General features: G+C 49.7%; 1 protein-coding gene across 1 annotated transcript in view; it reads right to left on the reverse strand.

Annotated features, from left to right (window-relative positions):
- The window catches only part of Abcc3 (ATP binding cassette subfamily C member 3), a 46,266-nt gene extending 24,107 nt beyond the window's left edge, over positions 1-22,159 (reverse strand). The window contains exons 1-11 of the mRNA XM_048366831.1: positions 22,078-22,159; positions 8,913-9,089; positions 7,655-7,780; positions 7,318-7,455; positions 6,330-6,455; positions 6,103-6,164; positions 5,307-5,438; positions 3,978-4,169; positions 1,407-1,584; positions 1,155-1,316; positions 590-682 (exon numbers count right to left, since the gene is read on the reverse strand). Of these exons, the coding sequence (XP_048222788.1) occupies positions 590-682; positions 1,155-1,316; positions 1,407-1,584; positions 3,978-4,169; positions 5,307-5,438; positions 6,103-6,164; positions 6,330-6,455; positions 7,318-7,455; positions 7,655-7,780; positions 8,913-9,089; positions 22,078-22,122 (1,431 nt within the window). The 5' untranslated portion in view covers positions 22,123-22,159. The remainder of the gene's footprint in view (positions 1-589; positions 683-1,154; positions 1,317-1,406; positions 1,585-3,977; positions 4,170-5,306; positions 5,439-6,102; positions 6,165-6,329; positions 6,456-7,317; positions 7,456-7,654; positions 7,781-8,912; positions 9,090-22,077) is intronic.

Here is a 22,159-nt window from a genome sequence, read left to right on the forward strand (position 1 = left end):
AGTGTCCTAGCCCAGAGTTGGTTCTTGGAGATAAACAGGAAAGCTGGCCTGGCTGAGATTTAATCACACCACAGAAACAAGTGGTTGTGAAGTCAGAGGGAGCCTGGTGAGGTATCTTAGGGAATCTTTTATTTTGTGTGCAGTAGGAAACTTCAGAGGACTTCAGCAAATGTAAATGGTCATTTAGTCTGTTAGGCTACCTAAGCTTAGCCCAACATACTAGTAAAGTTCTTTTTCCTGGTTTTGAGACGAGATCTAGAGATATAGTCCAGGCTGGCCTTCAACTTGATGTCCTGCCTTAGCCTCAGATTACAGATGTGTAGGTATATACCACCATGCCTGATTGGAAAAGTTCGTATTAGTTCAAGTTCAAGTCGAATTGCCTGACTGAACTGCCACAATCTCTCTGGGCCTTTTTGCCTCAGGTACAGAATGAGAATGTCACTAAATCCCCCTCCAGGTGGTAAGGGTAGAAAGAGCTAAGTGTCTGGCTATCCACATTCAGTAAAAGGGAGCCAAGAAGTCCCAGGGTTGTAAGCACCCATCCCCAGGCCCCTGGCCAGTGCTCCAGGCAGGAGTGTGCACCTACCTGCAAGGCCCGCATCTTCACAGCCACAGCTGAATTGAATGGAATCAGCAAGACCATGAGAGCCACTCCAGCCAGGACAGAGGGACCCAGGATCTGAGGAGGCACGGGGGCAAGAGAAGACCCACTAAATAGACAGACAGATAGCCAAAGCCTACAGACAGAATCTTGCTGACCTGAAATTGGATGGACAGGTGGCAAAGAACAGCAAGCCAAGCAGACAGAGAAGCCAGAATGGCCATAATATGGGCAGAAGCAGCCAGCTATCATAGTGACAACAGATGGGCAAATGTCAGAGATGGAAGGCTGTCTAGACACCCAGGAAGGACAAGGCAAACAGAAAATGATAGCCAGAACCATGGCCACCCTACCTCTGAGTCCCCCTCACCCTCACTCCTAGGCAATAGAACTCAGTAGAGACTTGGGAAATCTCAGTGGTGAACACCAGTAGCCCTGAAGCCCCACGGTACCTAGGAAAGCTGTCTGTGCATGGCACGCCCCTCTGCCAGCCCATACCAATCCTTCAGCAGCAAGGACACAGAGGAAGGGGTCAGGATTCAGGAGTTACCTGCCAGAGGAAGTAGATGGCTAGGATGATCTGCAGGGGTGTTGACCACAGCAAGTGGAGGAAGGGGAAGACGTCCATGAAGCGCTGGGCATCCACAGACATGAGGTTGACCATTTCTCCCACAGTGGACTCACGTTTGACTGAACTGGTGATGACCAGTGCCTGTGGGTAGATGGAAGGGGATGGACTGGTCCCTCCCCCTCTCCTAGTCTGTCCAGACTCAGCATCTCCCCATATTCTGCTCTGGCTGACCTTCCTGTAGATGACACCTGTGATTGCCGTGCGTAGTCTCAAGGCGGTCACAAAGATGCAGTGGTAATACTGGTGTAAGATCAGCGACTGCATCATGGAACTCACGAACATCAGCCCAGCCAGCAGGAAGCCCCACCAGGTAGGGGCCTCAGTGTTAGAGATGAACCTGATCAATATGCTGAGAGGGAGAAACAAGGCATGAGGGAAGGTGCCTGGTATCCCAGGGTGTTCCTTTTGCAGGTGTGCTCTGCTTTCCCCACACTCCTCCTCTGAAAGCTCTCAGGTGGATGATGGTGCTACACAGCTAGACTTGGGCCAGGCTGTCAACTCAGTGCTGCCTCAAGATTGCCATCTTGCTGGGTGCTGGTGGCTGACACTTGTAATTCTCGTTGCACAGGAGGCAGAGATTTGATACACAGTTCTCAAAGCCAGTGAGGGTGGTAAATGGCAAAGCCTATGAGACTTTTATCTCCAATTAACTACAAAAAAGCCATAACTAGAACTGTTGCTCAAAGTAGTAGAGCACAAAAACTCAGGGACAGTGCCCAGGCCCTAAATTCAAGTCCTGGACTGGCATGTGCACATGTGCATGCGTGTTCACATGCATGTGCACACACACACAAACACACAGAGGAGGCAGAGATCATAATGTTGCACTTACAGGTTAAGCAACACCAAAGGCTGCCAGCATCCACCAGAAGCTGAGAGAGACACAAAGTAGGTGCCAGAGACAGAGTCTCTGGGAAAAACCAACCCTGCCAGCCATCTTGGTTTTGGTCTTTGGACCTCCAAAGCAGAAGGAATAAAATTCTGTCACTTCAAGTTGCCCACATTGTAACTTGTTAGGGAACCCTGCAAATAATGTACCTCTCTTTGCAGCAGGTGTTCAGACTTTCATGCCCCTGTCCCCCTTGCAGGGAGTCCTCACTGCTCCTAGGCCTTCCTTTCTGTTCCAGCCTCCATTCTTGCCAAGGTTACTCTGCAACTTTATATTGCCTTCTGAAGGGTTTTGTTTGCTGACTTGCTTACTTTTTACTTCCTCGCCTCTCCTCTCTCAGTAGCATTGCGATTTGGATGCAGAACTTTACACTTGCTAGATAGGCACTCAAAGTACTCTACTACAGAACCTCATCCCAGCCCTTTGCTGACTGGCTTTCTGCACTGGAGACTGGTTCTTCCTCAGGATGTCTTCTCTGTACTCTATCCTGTGTTTGAGGTTTTGTCTCCAGCTCTAATAAGCAAGGGAGAGTCCATTTAGTACCCTCCCCTTACCTACCAGAACTCCTAGGCTCTACTGGGCTCCTCTGGCCAATCCCTCACTGTTCAATATAACTGAATCCCAAATGTGGGGCTCTGGGGTTCCACCTAATAGGAATCTGAGGGCCCATGTGTCCCTCTGGACAATATGGCCAGCCCTCGAGTCAGCCCTTTGCTCAGCTCCTCTTCCTTTTGAACTCATCATTCAATGAAAGGTCCTTTGTCCTTCAGTTACCTAAGCCAGAACCAGCCTGCCCTTGACTCCTCTTTCTTCCTGGGACACGCCCATCTTCAGATTAACTTCTGAAAATTGTTCCCTCCCATTTCTGGAAGGTACTTACATCTAACCGGGCTGGCTCACTTCCACCTGGCCATCCTGCCCTACATTCCCTACCCTGCTGGCAGTGCCACCTTTTTGAAATGCAAACCAGATGCCCCTCCCTGGCTTCCAATCCTTCAAAGCCAACTGAGTTCAAAGTTCTCCCTCTCTCCTCCTACCCCTCCCTCTGATACCTTTTCCCGCTGCAGGTCCTTAGTCATGCATGGACTGCACCTTCCTCTCCTCCAGAGCTTGATAATCCCCTGAGCTGGTAAGTGTCCCTGTTTCCCAGATAGGCTTCCTGGCCCTTTCTCAGGGTTTTCCATGCACTGGGTTGGCCTCCAATTCGAACTGAATTACTGGTGGTTTCTCTCACAAGATCTCAAGGCCATCTCTTATAATTTCAGCATCCTTTTCCTCTATCACTATTCTGGAACCCTAGGGGGGCTCCAGGTGTGTTTGCTGAATTAATGCAAGCACACATGGACCAGCAAGAGCTTGGAGGCTCAGCTGCTAGGCAGCTCTCCATGCCCCCTGTCATTTGAGAGGGCCTTCAGTCCCAACCACCCAAACCTCTGGAGTAGCAGATGACAGAGGCTGATGGTGGGAGGATGCACCATAGCTAGTCCAGAGCCCTGGACTCAGATGTGATCTGTTTTACTATCTGTGTGCTCTTGGTTGACTTGCTTCACCCCTCTGTGTATCTGCTTTCTTAGTTGTAAAGTGGGGCCAGGGCACCTCCCTAAAAACACTTTAGGAAAATACCCTGAAAAAAGTTTAAAGAGAAGATGATGGGTAACAACTCCATCATAGTGCCTGGGGCCTAGAATGCACCCAGTAATGAATGGGAAAACTGAGGTACAGAGGCAATGCCCACTTGCCAAGGGCCACACAGAAAGTAGAGATGGCCTCTTTAGTTCCTGGCCCAGGATTCTTTTCACTGCATATTGATCTTCTCCTGGGAGGGACTGCAGTTAGAGGGAATGTGGTGAGACCTGAGCAGCTGGGGATTGACAAAGCTGAGCAGGTCCCGGATCAGCTTGAAGCAGCCGCTGATGAGGATACTGGAAGTAAAGGTAGTCAGCAGGGCTCGCAGGAACGAGGGTTCTCGCGATCTGGGGGTACTCCTCAGCAGTGCTTCATCCTCAGGGGGGCCTTTCTTCCCAAATGTTTCTGTAGCTTTGGGTCTGCTTAAGGGAGAAAGAGACAGTGGGTGGGAATGGGTACCTGGGCCACAGAAGGCCAAGGGCCAGGCCAGGCTGGACAGGAGGAGGGGAAGAGAGCTGTTGCCTTGGTTCTCAGAACTGGAAGAGGGACAGTTGACATGAGAACTCCCATGGTAACTCTCAGGGTATTAGAGGAGTTTTGAAAGGGAGGCCAGAATGCTGTCTCCAGGACTCATCCACTCAGCTTTCGGCAGGCTCTGGCCCTCTTCCTAACGCCAGGCCCTAGCAGTCTGCTAAGATGGAAAGGGAGATTCTGCCTAGTATCTGGGCAGCTGAACGTAGAGTGAGTAGAGGTAGCATTGGGGAAATAGAGAGGGAGTGCAGCAGGCAGCCTCCCAGAGCTCCAAGCCATGGAAGCCCAGATACTGCTAACCAAGTCAAGTCATGCTTCCTCTAATGGCTAGTGGCTGTCAGGGCTCTGGACTGAAAAAGGACTTCCCCAATCCCAGCTTATGGGTAGGAGAGGGAAAGACTCAGGCCAGGAGGCTGAAATGGAAGAGGATGGAGGACTCTAGGATCCAGATCTCTTTGCTGGGCAGTTGGCTGGGCATGGGTCTTTGATGGGAGGCTGCCAGGGATGAGGCCCCTCTGCTGAGTGGTCCTCTCTCCCAGGCCCTGCAACCAGACATGAGACAGGACTGAGAGGGCCTGGCCCTTGGAATCTTCTCTTAAAGTCAGGGAGGGTGGGTAAGAACAGGACTTCTAGGCTGGACAGCTGGGTTCTGACTCTTCCACCACCAACTGGGAGACCCTGAGCAGGTTGTTAAAGCTTGTGCCTCAGTTCCCCCCTCTGAGTGATGGGGAAACTAGAACAGCCACTATAGAGCTGTTGAGAGATGAAAGGAGGTGATCTACATGCTAAGGTCATTACCTCAGAAAGAACACATACTGGCCATCCTCTTTTCTCTGCAGAGTGGAGAAGACAGACCCCACCCAGACCCACCCCTGTACTCAAGGCATCCAAATCAGCCCCAGCATTGCTCTTCTCCCCATCCCCACATACAATCATCCCAGCTCTACCAGGGACAATGAAGGAGCCCTGGGGTGTGCAAAGGGGCAGGGTCTCTGGGAGAACAGGGACATGGGGCAGAGACTCACCCCACATCTTGCTTCTGTTGCTTCTGCCAAGCTTCCAGCACCCGTTGTACCACTCTCTGGGAGCAGTCGTCGTCATTCAGGGACCAGAGGTCCTGCTCCTTCAGGGGCTGTCGGTAGCCCAGGATGGCTAACCTGGGCAGGTGGCCACATGCAAGGTCAGAGTTTAGCAGCCTGGAGCTGGGACCAGTGTCTCCAGAAGCAGGGAGGTGGGGGTGGGGTCTCTCTCAGCCAATTATTCTCACTGTGAACAAGCGGCAGGCCATTGCAAGTCCTACCTCTCCTCTCCCCATCCCCTCCCCAGATGCCCCATAGAAGGTGCATACAAGCAAGGCTCAGGTGCTGAAATCCATGAGGAATGAGGCAGGGCACATTCAGTGCAGCCTCAGGTGCTGCCCCAGAGCCTTGTGTTTAATGAGTTGTCACTCAGGTCACAGACACAATTATCCCTGCTCAAGCCATTCTGAGGAGCCGCCAAGGAGATGACAAGCTGCAAGCTTGTCCCAGATGGAAGAACTCAGAACTAATTATGGTCTCCTTCCAGCCCCCTGGGCCTGTCCCTGTGGCCTGACAGATGCAGGGTTGGCCTGAAGCCTGGGAGCTGTACTGGGCCAGGCCCCTTGCCTCCACCTGCCCCAGTCCAAACAGCCATGTTTGCCTACTCTGCCCTGACCCCTGCCCACTGAGACAGGGGTACCAGGGAGTGGCCAGCCAAGTTACCTCCTGGCCTGCCTCCCTTCCACCTTCCTTCCCTCTCCTCTCTTCTCTTTCTCCCAGATTGGAGGAAGAGCCAACTCACTTTGTAAACCACCAGAAAAACAGGCGGGAGAGGAAGCCAGCACTGGCCTCTGGACAGGGATTCTAGAAGGTAAGAGAACAGGAAAGAGGAGTCAGGATGGTTACCCACCTCTCAAAGCTCATTCACCACAGGAAGGGACAGTGGCATCTCCCTCTCTGAAAGGGATGAGAAAGGAGGGGGCTGGGGAGGGAGCTGTGGAGCCTCCATCCCCTCCATGGCAAACTCACAGGGTCATCACTCTCTTGGGAGAAGAGTGGCGACTTCTCCCTGAAGCAGGACAGGATGAGGGCACAGAGCACCAGGGCAAAGTAGATGTAGAAGGTGGTGAAGCGGAAGAGGTCTGAGATCTTGCCCTGGGAGAGAGTGGAGAGGGCGTCAGAAGTCCCCAGGAAGCCTGGCCCTGCAGCCCCCACCCTGGGGAGGCACTGGGGGTGGCAGGTTGGGAGGTACCAGGCTCCCTGGGGGTAGGATTCAGCCTCAGGACACCAGTTCCTAACTCAGAGGACTCTGAGAAGTGGGGAAAGATGATGGGGTTGGGAGTCTAGGGGAGGACTTGCCCTGGGCTCGACATTATGCTAGCAGTTTCCTTATGCTACCTTGCCTAATCAGGACAGCCTACAGCCAGGACAGCTTCTGACACTGCAAAGGGCATCTTGCCCAAGATTCCACAGGGGGTCACTGCACGGTGCAGAGCCTATGCTCCTGGGTATTCCCCTGGCAGGGAATTCCCCTGGAGTGGAGTGGGAGACGCCACACCGACCCCAGTGTTCCACCTTCCTTGTCACCACAGACCACCTTGAGGAAGGCCAGCGGCTGAAGGAGGTGGGAAGTCAGAGAAGAAATGAAATGAATGGACTTCTGGGTAAGCTGGAACTCTTCAGGTACATCAGCACACAGGTATTCACGACACACCCACCCCAGATGTTGTACTTGGGGGCACTGTGGAAGCTACAGAAGAAGGTCATGTACCCAAATGAAGGCACTCAATGAAGGTAGTAGCATCTTTGACCTATTTCCTGGGGATCTCCCCCCTCCCCACTCCTCCTTGCCTCCAGGCAGAGAGGCAGCAAGTGGGAGCGTCAGAGGTGCTCCACAGCAGAGTCCAAGGAGTGAGTGAGGCAGTGGGAAGGGGCCTCCAACCCAGAAGTAACCTGTAACCCTGAAACTACCCCCCACATGGCTAGGCCTCAAATCCCCACACCCCACACCCCTTACCTCTGCTATGGCTGAAAGGATTTTGGAGCGGAAGGGGATGATGGCACAGACGACACACAGGAACCAGAAGATGATGAGGACCCCGGAAGACTGCACTCCCCGCAGCCTCTCATACTGGATCAACAAGGTGGCCAGCAGCTGTGCAGGGAGGGCAAGGGGGCACTCGGTGAGCACATGCACATCTGGACCACCCTACATGGCCAGATGTTCCTGGAGGTACCCCATCCTCCTCCAACTCGCAGGTATCTAGCCTTCCACCTCAGAGTTCACTAGTGACCCAACACAATGCACACCTCATGGGGGCCTCCCTGTCCAGCCGCCTGGGCCCCACACTGACCATGGTGATCCCCACCACCAGGGGTGTGACAAAGAAGACAGGAGCAGGGGCCCCTCCATGGATCAGGCTGTGGAAGGAGTAGAAGAGGTCCGCCCATGAGATGCACCACAGCAGGACGCCCAGGCCCTGGGAAGAGAGCAAAGATTGAAGTCTCCATCCCTGAGGCAGAGACAGTTCCTGCTAGGGAGGGAGCTTTGCTGAAGTCACAAAAGGCAACTAGAGGGGCTGGGGATATAGCCTAGTGGCAAGAGTGCCTGCCTCGGATACACGAGGCCCTAGGTTCGATTCCCCAGCACCACATATACAGAAAACGGCCAGAAGCGGCGCTGTGGCTCAAGTGGCAGAGTGCTAGCCTTGAGCGGGAAGAAGCCAGGGACAGTGCTCAGGCCCTGAGTCCAAGGCCCAGGACTGGCCAAAAAAAAAAAAAAAACAAAAAAAAACAAAAAACAAAAGGCAACTAGACTTGGGCCTAGGTCTGGGGGGCTGGGAGTGGGGGCTGGCCATAAGCTTTCTGGGCATGGGGGTGGGGGTGGGGAGCTCCATTGCAGCTGAACTTACTGGAATTTCCCCAGGTAGGGGAGCAGCTCAGCTGGCTGCAGACTCAGTTGGACAGACACGAGGCCAGAGCTGCAGGGCAGGTAAGGTTGGGGACCTAGTTCAGCCAGTGGGGTTGGGGGTGGGGCCAGATAGGCAGTGGGTTCATTAAAAATAGAATCCCAGGGCTGGGAATATGGCCTAGTGGCAAGAGAGCTTGCCTCATATACATGAGGCTCTGGGTTCAATTCCTCAGCACCACATATACAGAAAACGGCCAGAAGTGGCGCTGTGGCTCAAGTGGCAGAGTGCTAGCCTTGAGCAAAAGGAAGCCAGGGACAGTGCTCAGGCCCTGAGTTCAAGGCCCAGGACTGGCAAAAAAAAAAAAAAAAAAAAAAAAAAAGAATCCCAGCCAGGTGCTGGTGGCTTACACCTGTAATCCTAGCTACTTTGGAGACTGAGATCTGAGGATCATGGTTCCAAGACAGGCTAGGGAAATAAAGTCTGTGAGACTCCTATTTCCAATTTACTACTCAGAAAAAACTGGAAGTGATGCTGTGGCTCAAATGGTAGAGCACTAGCCTTGAGAAAAAGAAGCTCAAGGATAGCACTCAGGTCCTGAGTTCAAGCCCTAGGACTGTTACACACACACACACACACACACACACACACACACAATCCCTAGGGTCTAGCCCTACTCAAAGGACAGCCCCAAGCTTCTGACCGTCTTAAGCCTGGACAGGTGGGAGAGGATGATGTAGCCTCGATGATGGTGTTTCAAGTAGAACAGGTAGAAGGGCAGGGCAACCCATAGGTAGACACAGGGGGTCCAGGCTAGCAAGGAGTTCTGGAAGCAGGGAGTGAGGTCCGGGTTGTCCGTGTACACAGATAGGTTGGAATCCTGGGGACAGAGAGGACAATTTGGTTTAGTGGCAGCCACCTGGGGGCCTGGGCTATCCCCCAGGGAGGTGGCTGAACCATAGGGCTGATTCAGTCCATTGAGGATGGGAGTGAAGGGGGCAGATAGGCAAGAATGAGAACCTGCACATGTTCGTAGGCTGACAAGCAGAAGCTTGCCCTTCCTGGGTAAGCTGTGGTTCTCATTTCTTCATACTTTCTCTCTTTAACTGGGATAGAATTTGAGTATTATAAACTGTACCCATTTACAGTGGACAATTCAATGAGTGTGATAGTTGCACAACCTACAATAACAATACAGATTTGTATCCTTCTACAAACTTTCTGGTGCACCTTTGCTCTTTATCCCCAGATCAATTTCTTTTGGTCATTCAAGATTCCTATCCTTTTTGTATTTTGAAAAAAAAATAATTCTATTAAAGTATCATGCACCTAGTTTCAGAGACTTCTTCCTCTCTAGGCTTCTCTGGGTGGGAAGGGAAAGAAAGCTTCCCTGGGCCTTCGTTACCTTTAAGATGGGTATAAGACTCAAGCAAGGAGACAAGGAAAGATCTTTGCAAATTGCAAAGTCTAGGCCTCTCTGTCTGGGCAAGACTCTTCTGCTTCGAGCTCTGAAAATTTATCCTGAGAAAACAGCTCTGTCTCAGTTAGATTGCTTGCCTTTGTTACTATGACTGCACAAAAAAAAAACAAAAAAAAAACCCACTTTGGGACCAGGCACCAAGGGCAGCTCATATCTGTAATCCTAGCTACTTAGAGGCTGAGATTTGGAGGATCAAAGTTCAAAGCCACCCCAGGTGAACAGTCTGAGAGATTCCATTTCCAATTAACCAGTAAAAACACAAGCTGAAGATGTGGCTCAAGTGGTAGATCACTAGCTAGGTAAGCTCGGGGCCCTTTTGGAAAGAAATGTTATAGTAAAGTCACTCATAAATGTGTTTTACTGAGATTGTTTCCTCTGAGGCCATCAATGTACTAATCTTTTTAGATGTTCCATACAAGAAGCTCAGAAAATAAACAAATAACAAGAAAAAAAAATCACTCACCCCATCTACCCAGAGACAAGGCTGCCTGAGGCTACAACCACCTACTTTCTAACTGCCAATTTCAGTGATTACCATTTAAAATTTTTATCCAAGTTACACACACATATATAAATTGGCTTTTTCTTATTTCTGTTTCTCTGAAAGTGTGATTTGGCTTCTATCATTCAAATTGGAAGCTTCTCTCAAAAGCAGGGTAGTTCTGGAGGTTTGGCTGACAGTATTTTCCAATCCTGTGGGGTCCAATAGGGCTCAACAGCTGTCTGGCCAAACAGGAACCTGGTTATTTAAGGAAGACCTCACCCCCAAATGGCAGAATCTGGAGGCCTTCTCTTATGGTCTAATTGGGGGATGAGGTTGGTGGCTACATCCTTCTGTGCACAAACTTTTATTTACCTTAGGAAAAATAGGTGGGGCGATCTGCCAGGGAAGGTGGCTGGGGTCGGCCTGGCTTTGAGAGGGGATGAGGAAGTAAGCCGGGTGTCTGTTCTCCTTGCCAGTGCCCTGGGCTCAGCCCTGTGTCTCCTCGCTGTGTTGGTGATCACCCCTCTCCATCCCCACACCTACTCTCCAGCTCTCAAGAAGGTGCTGATGTCTGGGGCTAGGAACATGGCCTAGTGGTAAAGTGCTCGCCTCGTATACATGAAGCTCTGGGTTTGATTCCTCAGCACCACATATATAGAAAAAGTCGGAAGTGGCACTGTGGCTTAAGTGGTAGAGTGCTAGCTTTGAGCAAAAAGGAGCCAGAGACAGTGCTCAGGCCCTGAGTTCAAGCCCCAGGACTAGCAAAAACAAAACAAAACAAAAGAAGGTACTGGTGTCTGGTCTACTCATTCAGCATTCAGCCTCCCCTCTTTGTCCTTACAGGATTGCATCATTTACACCTCTCTGTTATTTCAGTGAGAAATCAGGAAAGCCTGAGAATAACACTCTAGAAGCAATTGTTTTCAAGTGGTGAGCCTTTTTTTTTTTGCCAGTCCTGGGGCTTGAACTCTTGGCCTGGGTACTGTCCTTAAGCTTCTTTTGCTCAAGGCTAGCTCTCAATCACTTGAGCCACAGCCCTACTTCTGGATTTTTATGAGTAGTTTGTTGGAGAGAAGAGTCTCACAGACTTTCCTGCCCTAGCTGGCTTCAAACTGCAATCCTCAGCTCTCAGCCACTTGAGTAGCTAAGATTACAGATATGAGCCACTAGGGTCCGGCATCCATGAGACTCTGATCTCTACTTAATCACACACACACACAAAAAATCCTAGAAGTGGAGCTGTGGCTCAAGTGGTTAGAGTTCTTGTATGAAAAAGCCCAGTTTAAGCTCTAGTGCGTGCGCATGTGCACACACACACACACACACACTCAAGTGCACATAAAGCAGGCCCTTTTAGCCTGCATATAGGGCCTCCCTGAACAGCGTAGGCTTCCCCCAGCCCTTAGAAATGGCTCTTTCCTGGTTGGACCCACTCCTAGGCAAGCATTCTTCACTTTCTCCTACTGGACTCTGACCCTGGCATCCTTTGCCAATCCACATCAACAGCTCTAATCTCTCCCCGAGCCTCAGCCCCTACTTCCTGCTGCCTCTCAGATGGCCTCCCCATCTGTTCTCAAGCCACCTTGTGTTCAACACTTTCATACCAAACTTGTTTGCTCCCTGCCAGAATGCCACAGGGTACATGCGGACTCTTAGTTGAGACAGGTGTCTGCATCCAGGCTTTACTTTTTTTTTGGGGGGGGGCGGTGCTTTCACCAGGGCTTGAAATAAGGGCCTTGTATTCTTGCTTAGCTTTTCTGCTATCACTTTAGCCACAGCTCCACTTCCAGCAGTTAGCTGGTTACTTGGTAATGAGTCTCATGGACTTGTCTACCTAGGCTGGCTTTAAGCTGCAATCCTCAGATCTCAGCCTCATGAATAGCTAGGAGTATAGCGCCCAGCTGAAAACTCTTTTTTATAGAGATAAAACATATTTATAGGAAAACATACACATCCAAATTCACCTCCATGAATTTTGACACTTGGGAGTAGTCAGCTATATAACCACTTCAAGAGACAGAACACTTGTGTCATCAAGTGGTCCCTTGCTCCCTGGGATCCCAGTCACCGGCCACCCCAAGGGGATCCCCAGTTCTGATTTCTAATCATGTGAACTAATTTCGTCCATTTTGGATTTTGTGAAATGGTGCAGGGTATATTTTTCTGTCTGACTTCTTTCCCTCAACATTGGGCTCGGGAGATGGCATCCTGGAGAGTGTTCACAATAATCCTCTGTGTGTTCCACTGTGTGAAAGGTCCTGCTGTACCCATCCATTCTCCTGGGAATGAACGACCACACCTTGCTTTTAAACCTGGAAGTCCCAGACATCCCACCCCACTCCTCTAGGCACACCTAACATATTGGCAGGTCTCAGCTTCACCTCCTCCCAGGAAGTCTCTCTGGGACATTCCAGCAATGACTTTGCTTTGTCCTGTATGGACAAAGGCAACCAATTAAGCCAGGATGACAAAGTCTCCTAAAGCTTAGGTAGCATTTTATTGTCCCACTTACATAGATCATTATCTGCCTATATCTGGTTGTTGTCTCAGAAACAACTTGCAGAGGCGCTAAAGAAGTACTGTTAGGCCCAGTTTATAGAAGAGAAAGTGGGCTTTGGTCAGAGGTTCAAGGACATGTAGCAACAGGGAACTCTGTCAGACACTCAAGCTTTGTGATGCTAAGCTAGCGCTAAGCTAGTGTCTCTCCCTACCCATGCTGCCTGCATGTGTATATATGTGGGAGCTCTTGGACACCAGCCCTCCTCCAGCTCCACTTTCATTTTCTTCCTTCCTTCCTTCCTTCCTTTCTTTTTCTTTCTTTCTTTCTTTCTTTCTTTCCTTCTTTTGCCAGTCCTGCTTGAACTCAGGGCCTGAGCACTGTCTCTGAGCTTCTTTTGCTCGAGGCTAGCACTCTACCACTTGAGACACAGCACCACTTCTGTTTATGTGGTACTGAGGAATCAAAGCCAGGGCTTCATGCATGCTAAGCCACATTCCCAGACCCTCCTGTTCCACTTTCTACACTGTTTCACTCCAGCTCCCAGCATAAGGCCAGGTTCACTGGAGCAGCTCAGAACCTGGGCAATAAATGATCAGGAAGTGTGTTGTAGCAGCATGAGGTCATGACAGAATGGCTGCATGACTGCAGCCTGGTTGCTTGGCTTCTTAAGGCTGGTAGGGAGTGGCCACAGGAAAACCCAACCCCGATAAAGAGGATACAATATGGCTCTGTTGCTTTTTTGTTTGTTTGTTTGGTTGGTTTTTGTTTTTTGTGCCAGTGCTTGGGCTTGAACTCTTGCTTGGCTTCCCTTGCCCCTGCCTCCCCTCAAGGCTGACATTCAACCACTTGAGCTGTACCTCCTGAGCATCTGGAAGATTACAGGCATGAGCAGCCAGCCCCCACAGCTGGCTCTGTTACCTTTGAGTGATGTAACTGTGGGCAGGTACCTATAACCAACAGTACCTCAGTCTCCATGTGTAAGGGCAGCCCCTCAGCCATCTTCCACAAGGAAGAGAGTAGACAGCAAAGACATAGGCTCTGCCAGGCAGCTCCTGGAGAAGTTGGTGATATGACATCAAGCTGGTTGGCTACTGTTTCATTTCACAGACATCTCCACTGTGGCCATAGGCAAGTGATGTGGTGGTGTAAGGATGGATCCAGCAGAGCCATTCTCAGTGGAACACACTAAGGATTATTTTGGATGGCGCTCTGACCTTAGGAAGAGCCAGATTTTTGGCTCCAGCTAAAGACAGACCTGTTTGAAACCGAAGTCAGACCACATAACCTTGTGATTTTCCCAGCTTCAGACTAAAGGAGGGCTCCCCCAGCTCTCAGAGGAACGGCACAAAGACCTTACTGCTTCCCTCACTTATCTGACCTCCTTTCCTGAGCTCCCCTCTCTCAGTTTATCCTAGATCCCTGGGGCTTTTGTATCTATCTTCCAACACATCTGTCTGGCTGCCCCTGCCTCAGGGCATGCCCTCAATGCTTATGAAATTTTGCTCAGATGGCTCCTCTTCCTGAATGTTCACCTTGACCTTCTCAATTCAAACAAGAACTCATTCCCCAACCTCCCACCATTTGTCTTAGCCCATTCTATATTTCCCATAGTTCTTATCACCAGTTATCATCGTTCAGTATTCAGTTGTCCCTTGCTATATCACCTTTCACTTACTGCTACTTCACTATCTTGGAGGGTCTTCAGAATGTAGCTCCCATGATAGGTGAGAGAATCCCTATAATTGATTTATTTATCATCTTATTGATTTCTCTGCCTCCTCCCACTAGTCAATGGACTTTCTGATAGGTCTGTTTTATGACCTTGGTCACAGTGTTTCTCACTGCCCAGAGTACAGTTTGACCTAGAGAAAGCATTTGCAGAATGAAAATCAGAACCTAACTAAACAAAAATAAGTGGGTTGCTGAAGTTCATGCCTATAATCTTACCTACTCGGGCAAAGATCAGGAGGCTCATGATGCAAGGCTAGCCCAGGAAAAACACTCATGAGACTCCATCTCAACGAATAAAAAGCTGTGTGTGGTGATGAGTACATGCCATTCCAGCTACACAGAAAGCATAAATAGGTGAAACAAAGTCATGACTAGCATGAGCAGGAAGCAAGACCTTATTCAAAAAATATAGAAAGCTGGGCTGGGGATATAGCCTAGTGGCAAGAGTGCCTGCCTCGGATACACGAGGCCCTAGGTTCGATTCCCCAGCACCACATATACAGAAAACGGCCAGAAGCGGCGCTGTGGCTCAAGTGGCAGAGTGCTAGCCTTGAGCGGGAAGAAGCCAGGGACAGTGCTCAGGCCCTGAGTCCAAGGCCCAGGACTGGCCAAAAAAAAAAAAAAAAAATAGAAAGCACTGGGTGCTACTGGCTCACACCTGTAACCCTAGCTACTTAGGAGGCTGAGATCAGAGGATGTGAAGGCAGCCTGGGCAGGAAAGTCTGTGAGACTCTAATCTCCAAGTAACCACCAAAAAGCCAGAAGTGGAGCTGTGGCTCAAGTGGTAGAGTAACAGCTTTTGGTGGAAAAAGCTAAAGGACAGTACCTAGCCCCTGAGTTCAAACCCCAGTACTGACATTAGACATGCGCGTGCGCACGCCCCCCCCACACACAGACAGACACAGTGCCCTCTCTTCAGTTGCTTCAGCAGTTGCAGGCTCTAAAATACACATGTTCTCTCCTTAGTACCAAGATCAGGGTCCTAGTAAACCAAAAAGGCTTCTGGCCAAAGCAAGCTCAGGGTAAATGAAGGTAAGGACAGGGTCACCAGAGATCATTTGCTGGATCCCACCACATTTCCCAAAGCCACAGGATGGAGGATAGATCCTCATGGCTCCCTTCCCTCCTCTCAGTATGAGGAGCCCCAGCTGGGAGACAGCTTAGAGCCCTCAGCCCCACCACCCACACAGTTTCCACAGCAACAGCAGCTTCCTTAATACTTTGATTAAACAGCTGGATGAGGCTGATAAGGCAGAAAGTCCAACATCCAGAATAGACCACATGGCATATGCCCCTCTGTGGGTACTGAGGCTGAAATCCCTAGAGACACTCAAATTGCTGGGTAAGAGGCCCCTGAGTCCTCTACCCCAGCTCTGCCAGGGACTTCCCAGCCCCAGGGCCCTGCTGACAGTCACAATCAAGGGAAGAATCATTACTTCCTTAGTCCTGGGTGGTGACAGAGGGGGAGGGGAGACCACCAGTACTGGGAAGCTCCTGAGGTCACTAAGAAGGAACTGGCTAAGATCTTGCATCTCAGCAGACATGGAGGTGCAGAAAGGAAAAGAGCACATGCTGATCCCATTAGCCCTCACTGAGCTCTTGAGCAGGATCAGGAGGTCTTGGGAGGGCCTGAAATGCCCAACACTGCAAGTACCGAACCAGTTTGCAGCTTGCAGATCCAACGAACTTACTCTTTGGGGTGAGAGGAGGAAAGGGATGCCAGCTCACAACAGCTTTGGTTAATGGAGCATCACAGTGTGCCAGGATTATCATGTAATGTTCATGACACTGAAACGTATTGCTGATCTAAGATTTGAGCTCGGGCAGTCAGCAAGTTCCAACTTCTGTCCACAGGTTTTCAGGCTGCTCCTTCTGTGCCCTGTAGGGCTCCAGTATGACATGACTGGGCTCTTTTAGCTGAGCAGCCCACCCTGGAATCCCCTCCATTTTTCAGTTCTTCCCACAGAACTGAGTGTCAGAGGCTGAGTAATAAAACACCTGGGGCTCCAAGAGGAAAATGGACTGAAACCTGAATATCCGGTTCGAAACAGAAATCTAATCCAGGTGGAGACCACCATTCTCACACCCAGCCCGTGAAGCTCTCTGCCTACTGGACCAGCCTCAGACAGTTACAGGTGGGAGAGGCATGATCTTGCCATCCTAGCAAAGATACACACAGGTCTCTTGCCCAGTAGGGATTCTGTCCTTGGGGCAGTCCCAAAGTGTGTGTGTGTGTGTGTGTGTGTGTGTGTGTGTGTGTGTGTGTGTGTATGTGTGTGTGTTGTTGGCAAAGCTCCCACCCTAAGACCTTGTTCCTGATTCACTTTGCTTCCTAAGTTTCGCCTTGACCTAGTCAGCGGGGACATTATGTCCAGTCTAGGGTCACAAGGGATCAAACCTTCCATCTAGAAGTCAAGAGCTCAAATTTCCAGGAATAGGAGACTCTTGTCTAGCAAGGAAGGTTAGAACTCGAGAAGGAGAAGGAGAATTCTGGTGCCCAAATAGTCCATGGAGTGTCTATCTCCCACCCACTTATCTACCTTGGGGGCCTTGCCACTTTCTGCTTCGCCTACTCCAGTTTTTCATGTTACCATGTTTATTTGAAATTTATAATTACTGGAATTATATTGAAATTTGATCATAATAGATCGGATGGCCACTCATTCATACTAGGTAATGAGAAGACCTGGTCTAATGCCTGCGATTATTCTAAAACTAGAGACTCATCCTCATGGAATTGCACCAGACCTGAAGTGTACCCCAGAACCCACCTAGGCACAACTATAGCCCAGGGAAGGTAACTGAATGGCCAGCCTCCAACAGCTAACAGATGACAGCGTTGAGACTTGCTAGAATAGGGAAGAAGACCCAGGGAGCTGGGCCTCCAAGGGACCAGAGCTTTGCTTCTCCCTAGGGTGGGTAATAATCAAAGAAACAGTGAGAACAATGTCTCCATGTGGCCTGCCCAGTGGTGAACCCATAGGCATGGACCAAGAGCTGCTGCTCATGCCTGATCAGTGAACACACAGGAAAGGGAGGGGTCTTGAAGTCCCTGAGGTGGACCTAGGGAATACCCAATTGGCCATGTCTAATGGGTCACACAATATCAAGGTAGTACTCCATCTATTCCCTGGCTTGAATTCTCTTTCCAACATCTCCACTAAGTGGTTGGTAACCAGGTTACTTATACATCTCCAGTGGCAGAGAACATACGGTTCATCCGGAAGTCAGAATCAGTTTGGGGCAGATTTAAGAAAATGACCTTTGGATTTCTGAGCGTCCAGTGACCAGCAGGTGAAAATTAACTCCTGAGAGTAAATAGCTCATCTTCTGTGTACTTGTTTCACCTCACTGGGTGTGTCCAACCTCAATAACTCAGAACAGAGAGTAACCCTCTAGGCAAGGGCAACAAAACAGAGCAAAGGTTAATTACAATTTCCTTTCTTCTAGAGGTATCTCTAGCCTCAGGAGTAATGGGTTCTATCACACAACTCCTTTTTTTTTTTTTTTTGGCCAGTCCTGGGCCTTGGACTCAGGGCCTGAGCACTGTCCCTGGCTTCTTCCTGCTCAAGGCTAGCACTCTGCCACTTGAGCCACAGCGCCGCTTCTGGCCGTTTTCTGTATATGTGGTGCTGGGGAATCGAACCTAGGGCCTCGTGTATCCGAGGCAGGCACTCTTGCCACTAGGCTATATCCCCAGCCCACACAACTCCTTCTTGAACTTATTTTTACACAAACATCAAAGCGTGCTCACAAGTGCTGGTACAATGCTCAGTGAAAGAGAGTGAGGGAAATCAAGAGGGAAACAGTGCATCTTGCACATGGTGCAAGTGAGGGCATAGGTATGTGTCTACACTCAGCAGGTTGTAGTGCACCCTGCCCCACCCTTAGCTTCTACTCTCAGTGACCTGGGCTAAGGCCGAGGATTTCAGACAGGATCAGCTCCTTGATCCCCAGCAAATAGCTGAAATGGAGGACTCCACCCAATAGCCCTGCCAGCCCTTTTCTTATAGGACTTCCTAGATCTAACACTCCTTCCAACCGCATTTCTCTTTTCTATTCCTCCTCCTCCCTGGACTTTCAGGACCCTGCCAACAAAGGTCCTCAGTTTTCATTCATTCATTCATTCATTCATTCATTTGTGTGTGTGTGTGCGTGTATGTGTGTGTGTGTGAGTGTTTGCGTGTATCAGTACTGGGGCAACAGCTTGGAGCCTGGGTGCTGTCCATTAGCTCAAGGATGATATTCTGCTACTTGAGCCATAGCTCCACTTCTAGGTTCTCTGCTCTCAAAATCATCTAACGGTGCCTAAAGGAGGGTATTCTTAGGGGAGGGATCCAAAGGTGGGACTCCTCTGAACAACTGATATATCAAAATGAATACCAGGAAGTGGAAACATATTTCTGGGGTAGGCAAAATGGAGGGGCACATGAATGGAGGTGCAAATGCAGTCATTATATTCAATGTACATTATGTAAAAAATGAGCTATGTAACTTGGGGGTACAGATAGGAGGGGCAATGGGGGGGAAAATGAAGCATTGTACTGATAACCTGACTTATGGAATTGTAACCCCTTTGTACAACTATTTATTTATAAATAAATAAACAAATAACAAAGAATAGCATTTCTTATTTCATTTGATCCCTATAAACATCTTTCAAGGTGGATAGAAGGTGATTAACTATCCAGTTCACAGGTGGAGAAAGCAAAATTATGAGGAGGCTAGAGAAATACTCAGTAAACAAGTGGCCTAACACTCTACTCCTCTCACCTTTCCCTCTTGGATCAAGTAGTTCCTGGCTGCCCAGCTACTTCCTGTGAGATGGGTCACTAAAGCCCCTTTCACTTGAGAGTAGATTACCTGCATGGTATGCAATGCAGATGAGATGTAACATAGTATGCCATGGGGCAGATGTGATCATATCTGTAAACTCGGCTATTTGGGAGGCAGAGATTGGAAGGACTGAGGTTCAAGGCCAACCCCAGGAAAAAGTTAGTGTGAGGATTGTGACTCAAATGAGAACGCTTGCCAGGCAATCTTGAGGACCTGAGTTCAAACTCCAGTTCTGCTAAAAACAAATAAAAGATAACAAAAGCAGACCAGAAATGAATGGCCCTGAACTCCAGCTTTTTGGAAATTGAGCTACAGATTCGGTGAGACCAGGCCAGGAGAACCTTCTAGAAGCCTTTCCCACAAGTCCCCAGTTCTCTGTCATTGAAGATATCCTAGCAGAAACACCCCACCACAACAATGGGAGTCATAATCCAGATGAGCTCATTCTCACTGAGGCCCTCAGACAAGCCACCTATAGCTCATGCACAGCAAAGAGAAGTTCTGGGGCCTGAGACTCAAAGGTGCAGCTAGGCAATGGCAAGGTCAGCACCATGTCCCAGGGCTCCCATTGCTGCTCCAACCCTCCAGACTCTGGCACTCTTGGATCCCACAATCACATGGAAGGATAGAGCTAATGGGCCCCTGACTTTGGAACAGGGGTCCTGAGTTCCTAAGCTTTGGATTCCATGAAGACCACTTACATACACAGTTCTAAGAACCCAGTTTAACTGTAACTCTAGATGCAGGGCTAAAGAGCTCATTTGGTACTAAGAGCTGGTGGCTCACACCTGCAATCTTAGCTACTCAGGAAACTGAGATCTGAGGATAGCAGTTCAAAGCCATCCCACACAAGAAAGCCTGTGAGACTCTTATCTTCAATTAAACACACACACACACACACACACACACACACACACACACACACACACACACACAGCTCAAGCATAAGTGTGGCTCAAGTGGTAGAGGAAAAAGCTAAGGGACAATGCCCAGGTCCTGAGTTCAAGCCCAGTAACAATGCCAAAACAAAATTATAAGACAGCACACATCCTTGTATGCTTCCATTGGCTGCCAAATTCCTCCTGCAAGTACTGATAATTTTGTATGGCTTTGAGTGATTGTTATAAATGTCTAAATAGCTCTTGGAAGAAATAAAGTTCCTTACACCTGCTAGTGGAAAGGCCCTTGCACCTGAAACTTGAGTATAATCATCTCTTGATTTTCCAGCCTGGTCACCTCTGTCACCATGACCATGCCACACCCAGGACTGCCAGGCCCAAGGAAACAGTGAAGAGACAGAGACGAACACTTATAAATCAAAGGTACAACTTCTGGATCCTACAGCAACAGACCAAATATTTTGTTGTTGTTGTTGTTGTTTTCCCAGTCCTGGGCTTGGACTCAGGGACTGAGCACTGTCCTAATTTATTTTTGCTCAAGGCTAGCACTCTGCCACTTGAGCCACAGTGCCACTTCTGGCCGTTTTCTATATGTGTGGTGCTGGGGAATTGAACCCAGAGCTTCATGTATGCAAGGCAAGCACTCTTGCCACTAGGCCATATTCCTAGCCCCAACCAACAGCCCAAATCTTAACTGCTAGACCGGGATAACTTAAACCGAGGGCAGCCACACACACACACACACACACACACACACACACACACGCACATACAGGAATAAGTGCACTCCTATGGCTAGCATCCATCCTCCCCACTTGCAGGTGTGGCATACATACATACAAATATTCAAAATGCAAAGGAAGAATTTAGAGATTGGGAATCTGAGTCTGGATTTGAGACCAGCCTATGCTGGGCAGCAATTGGGGGTGGGGGGAGTCCTTTTAATTTCAGCTCTGTGAAATGGAGACCACATCTCGTTTAGGCTATGTACACTTAGTGTACCCAATTTGATGAGCATCACAAGAAGCCTATTCTGTGTGTATGTAGTAAAGTGTCTGTGCACGTGTGTGTATGTGTGTGTGTGTGTGTGTGTGTGTGTGTGCAGCATCTGTATGTGCTGCTGGAGAATGGAACCCAGGGCCTCCCACTGCTAAGCATGTATCTACCACTCTAGCACAAAAGGTCCGCTTTTGTATGTTTATTTATTTATTTTTTAATCCCAGCTCTAACTTTATGGAGCTGGATGCGTTTAGGCAAGCTCCTTCTTCTCTGGCTCTTTCTGGTTTTCTATCTGTGAGAGAGGGATGGATTATGGGAATCCTGACACCATGTATCTGTGTGGGCCTGTTTCCAGGCAGGGTCTGCCTCTCTCTCCTAAGTCCAGGATGCCTTAGGAGACTGTCATTCAGCTGCCTCTTGCCCAAAGAAAAGATGCCAGAAATTTCCTGGGGCCCTATGGGGTCAGTCTTCAAAGTCTCTGGGCTCTGGATGCCCTGTGGGGATGTCTCAGGACAAGGGTGCAAGGCAGATAACCAAGCCACAAGTCAGTGGAACCCAGCTGATGGCCAAATGCTTCTTTTGCCCCTGGGGAGCCAGTCCCACAGATACAGAGGTGAGAGAGCAGACAAAGTGGGGACACTTCCTGATTCCTCAAGTATACACTTGCTGCCAGCCAGGATCCTCATGCCTGCTAGCCAGAGCCCCTCTATGGTGTAGAGAGGGGCACAACACGGCAGGTCTCCAGCATGGGATGCTTCAGGAAGCTCTGCTAGAAGCCAGTGTCCCCATGGCCTCCTCCTGGGCTCCCAGGCCACATCAAGGCTGGACCTGGCACAAGCTCCCTCAGGGAATGCTTGTGGGCAAGGCTGGCGAAGGGGACCAGGCAATCTTGGTTGATTCTAGCCCCGAAACAGCTGTCCCTGAGCCCCTGCGCCTTACCCAGAACTTGGAGCCGATCTCCCCCGAGCTGCACAGGGTGTCCATGCCGGAGGCGCAGCGAGCAGAAAGGCTAACGTCCTGG

This window comes from Perognathus longimembris, chromosome 17 (assembly GCF_023159225.1).
Source record: "Perognathus longimembris pacificus isolate PPM17 chromosome 17, ASM2315922v1, whole genome shotgun sequence".
In the NCBI taxonomy this organism is placed as follows: domain Eukaryota; kingdom Metazoa; phylum Chordata; class Mammalia; order Rodentia; family Heteromyidae; genus Perognathus; species Perognathus longimembris.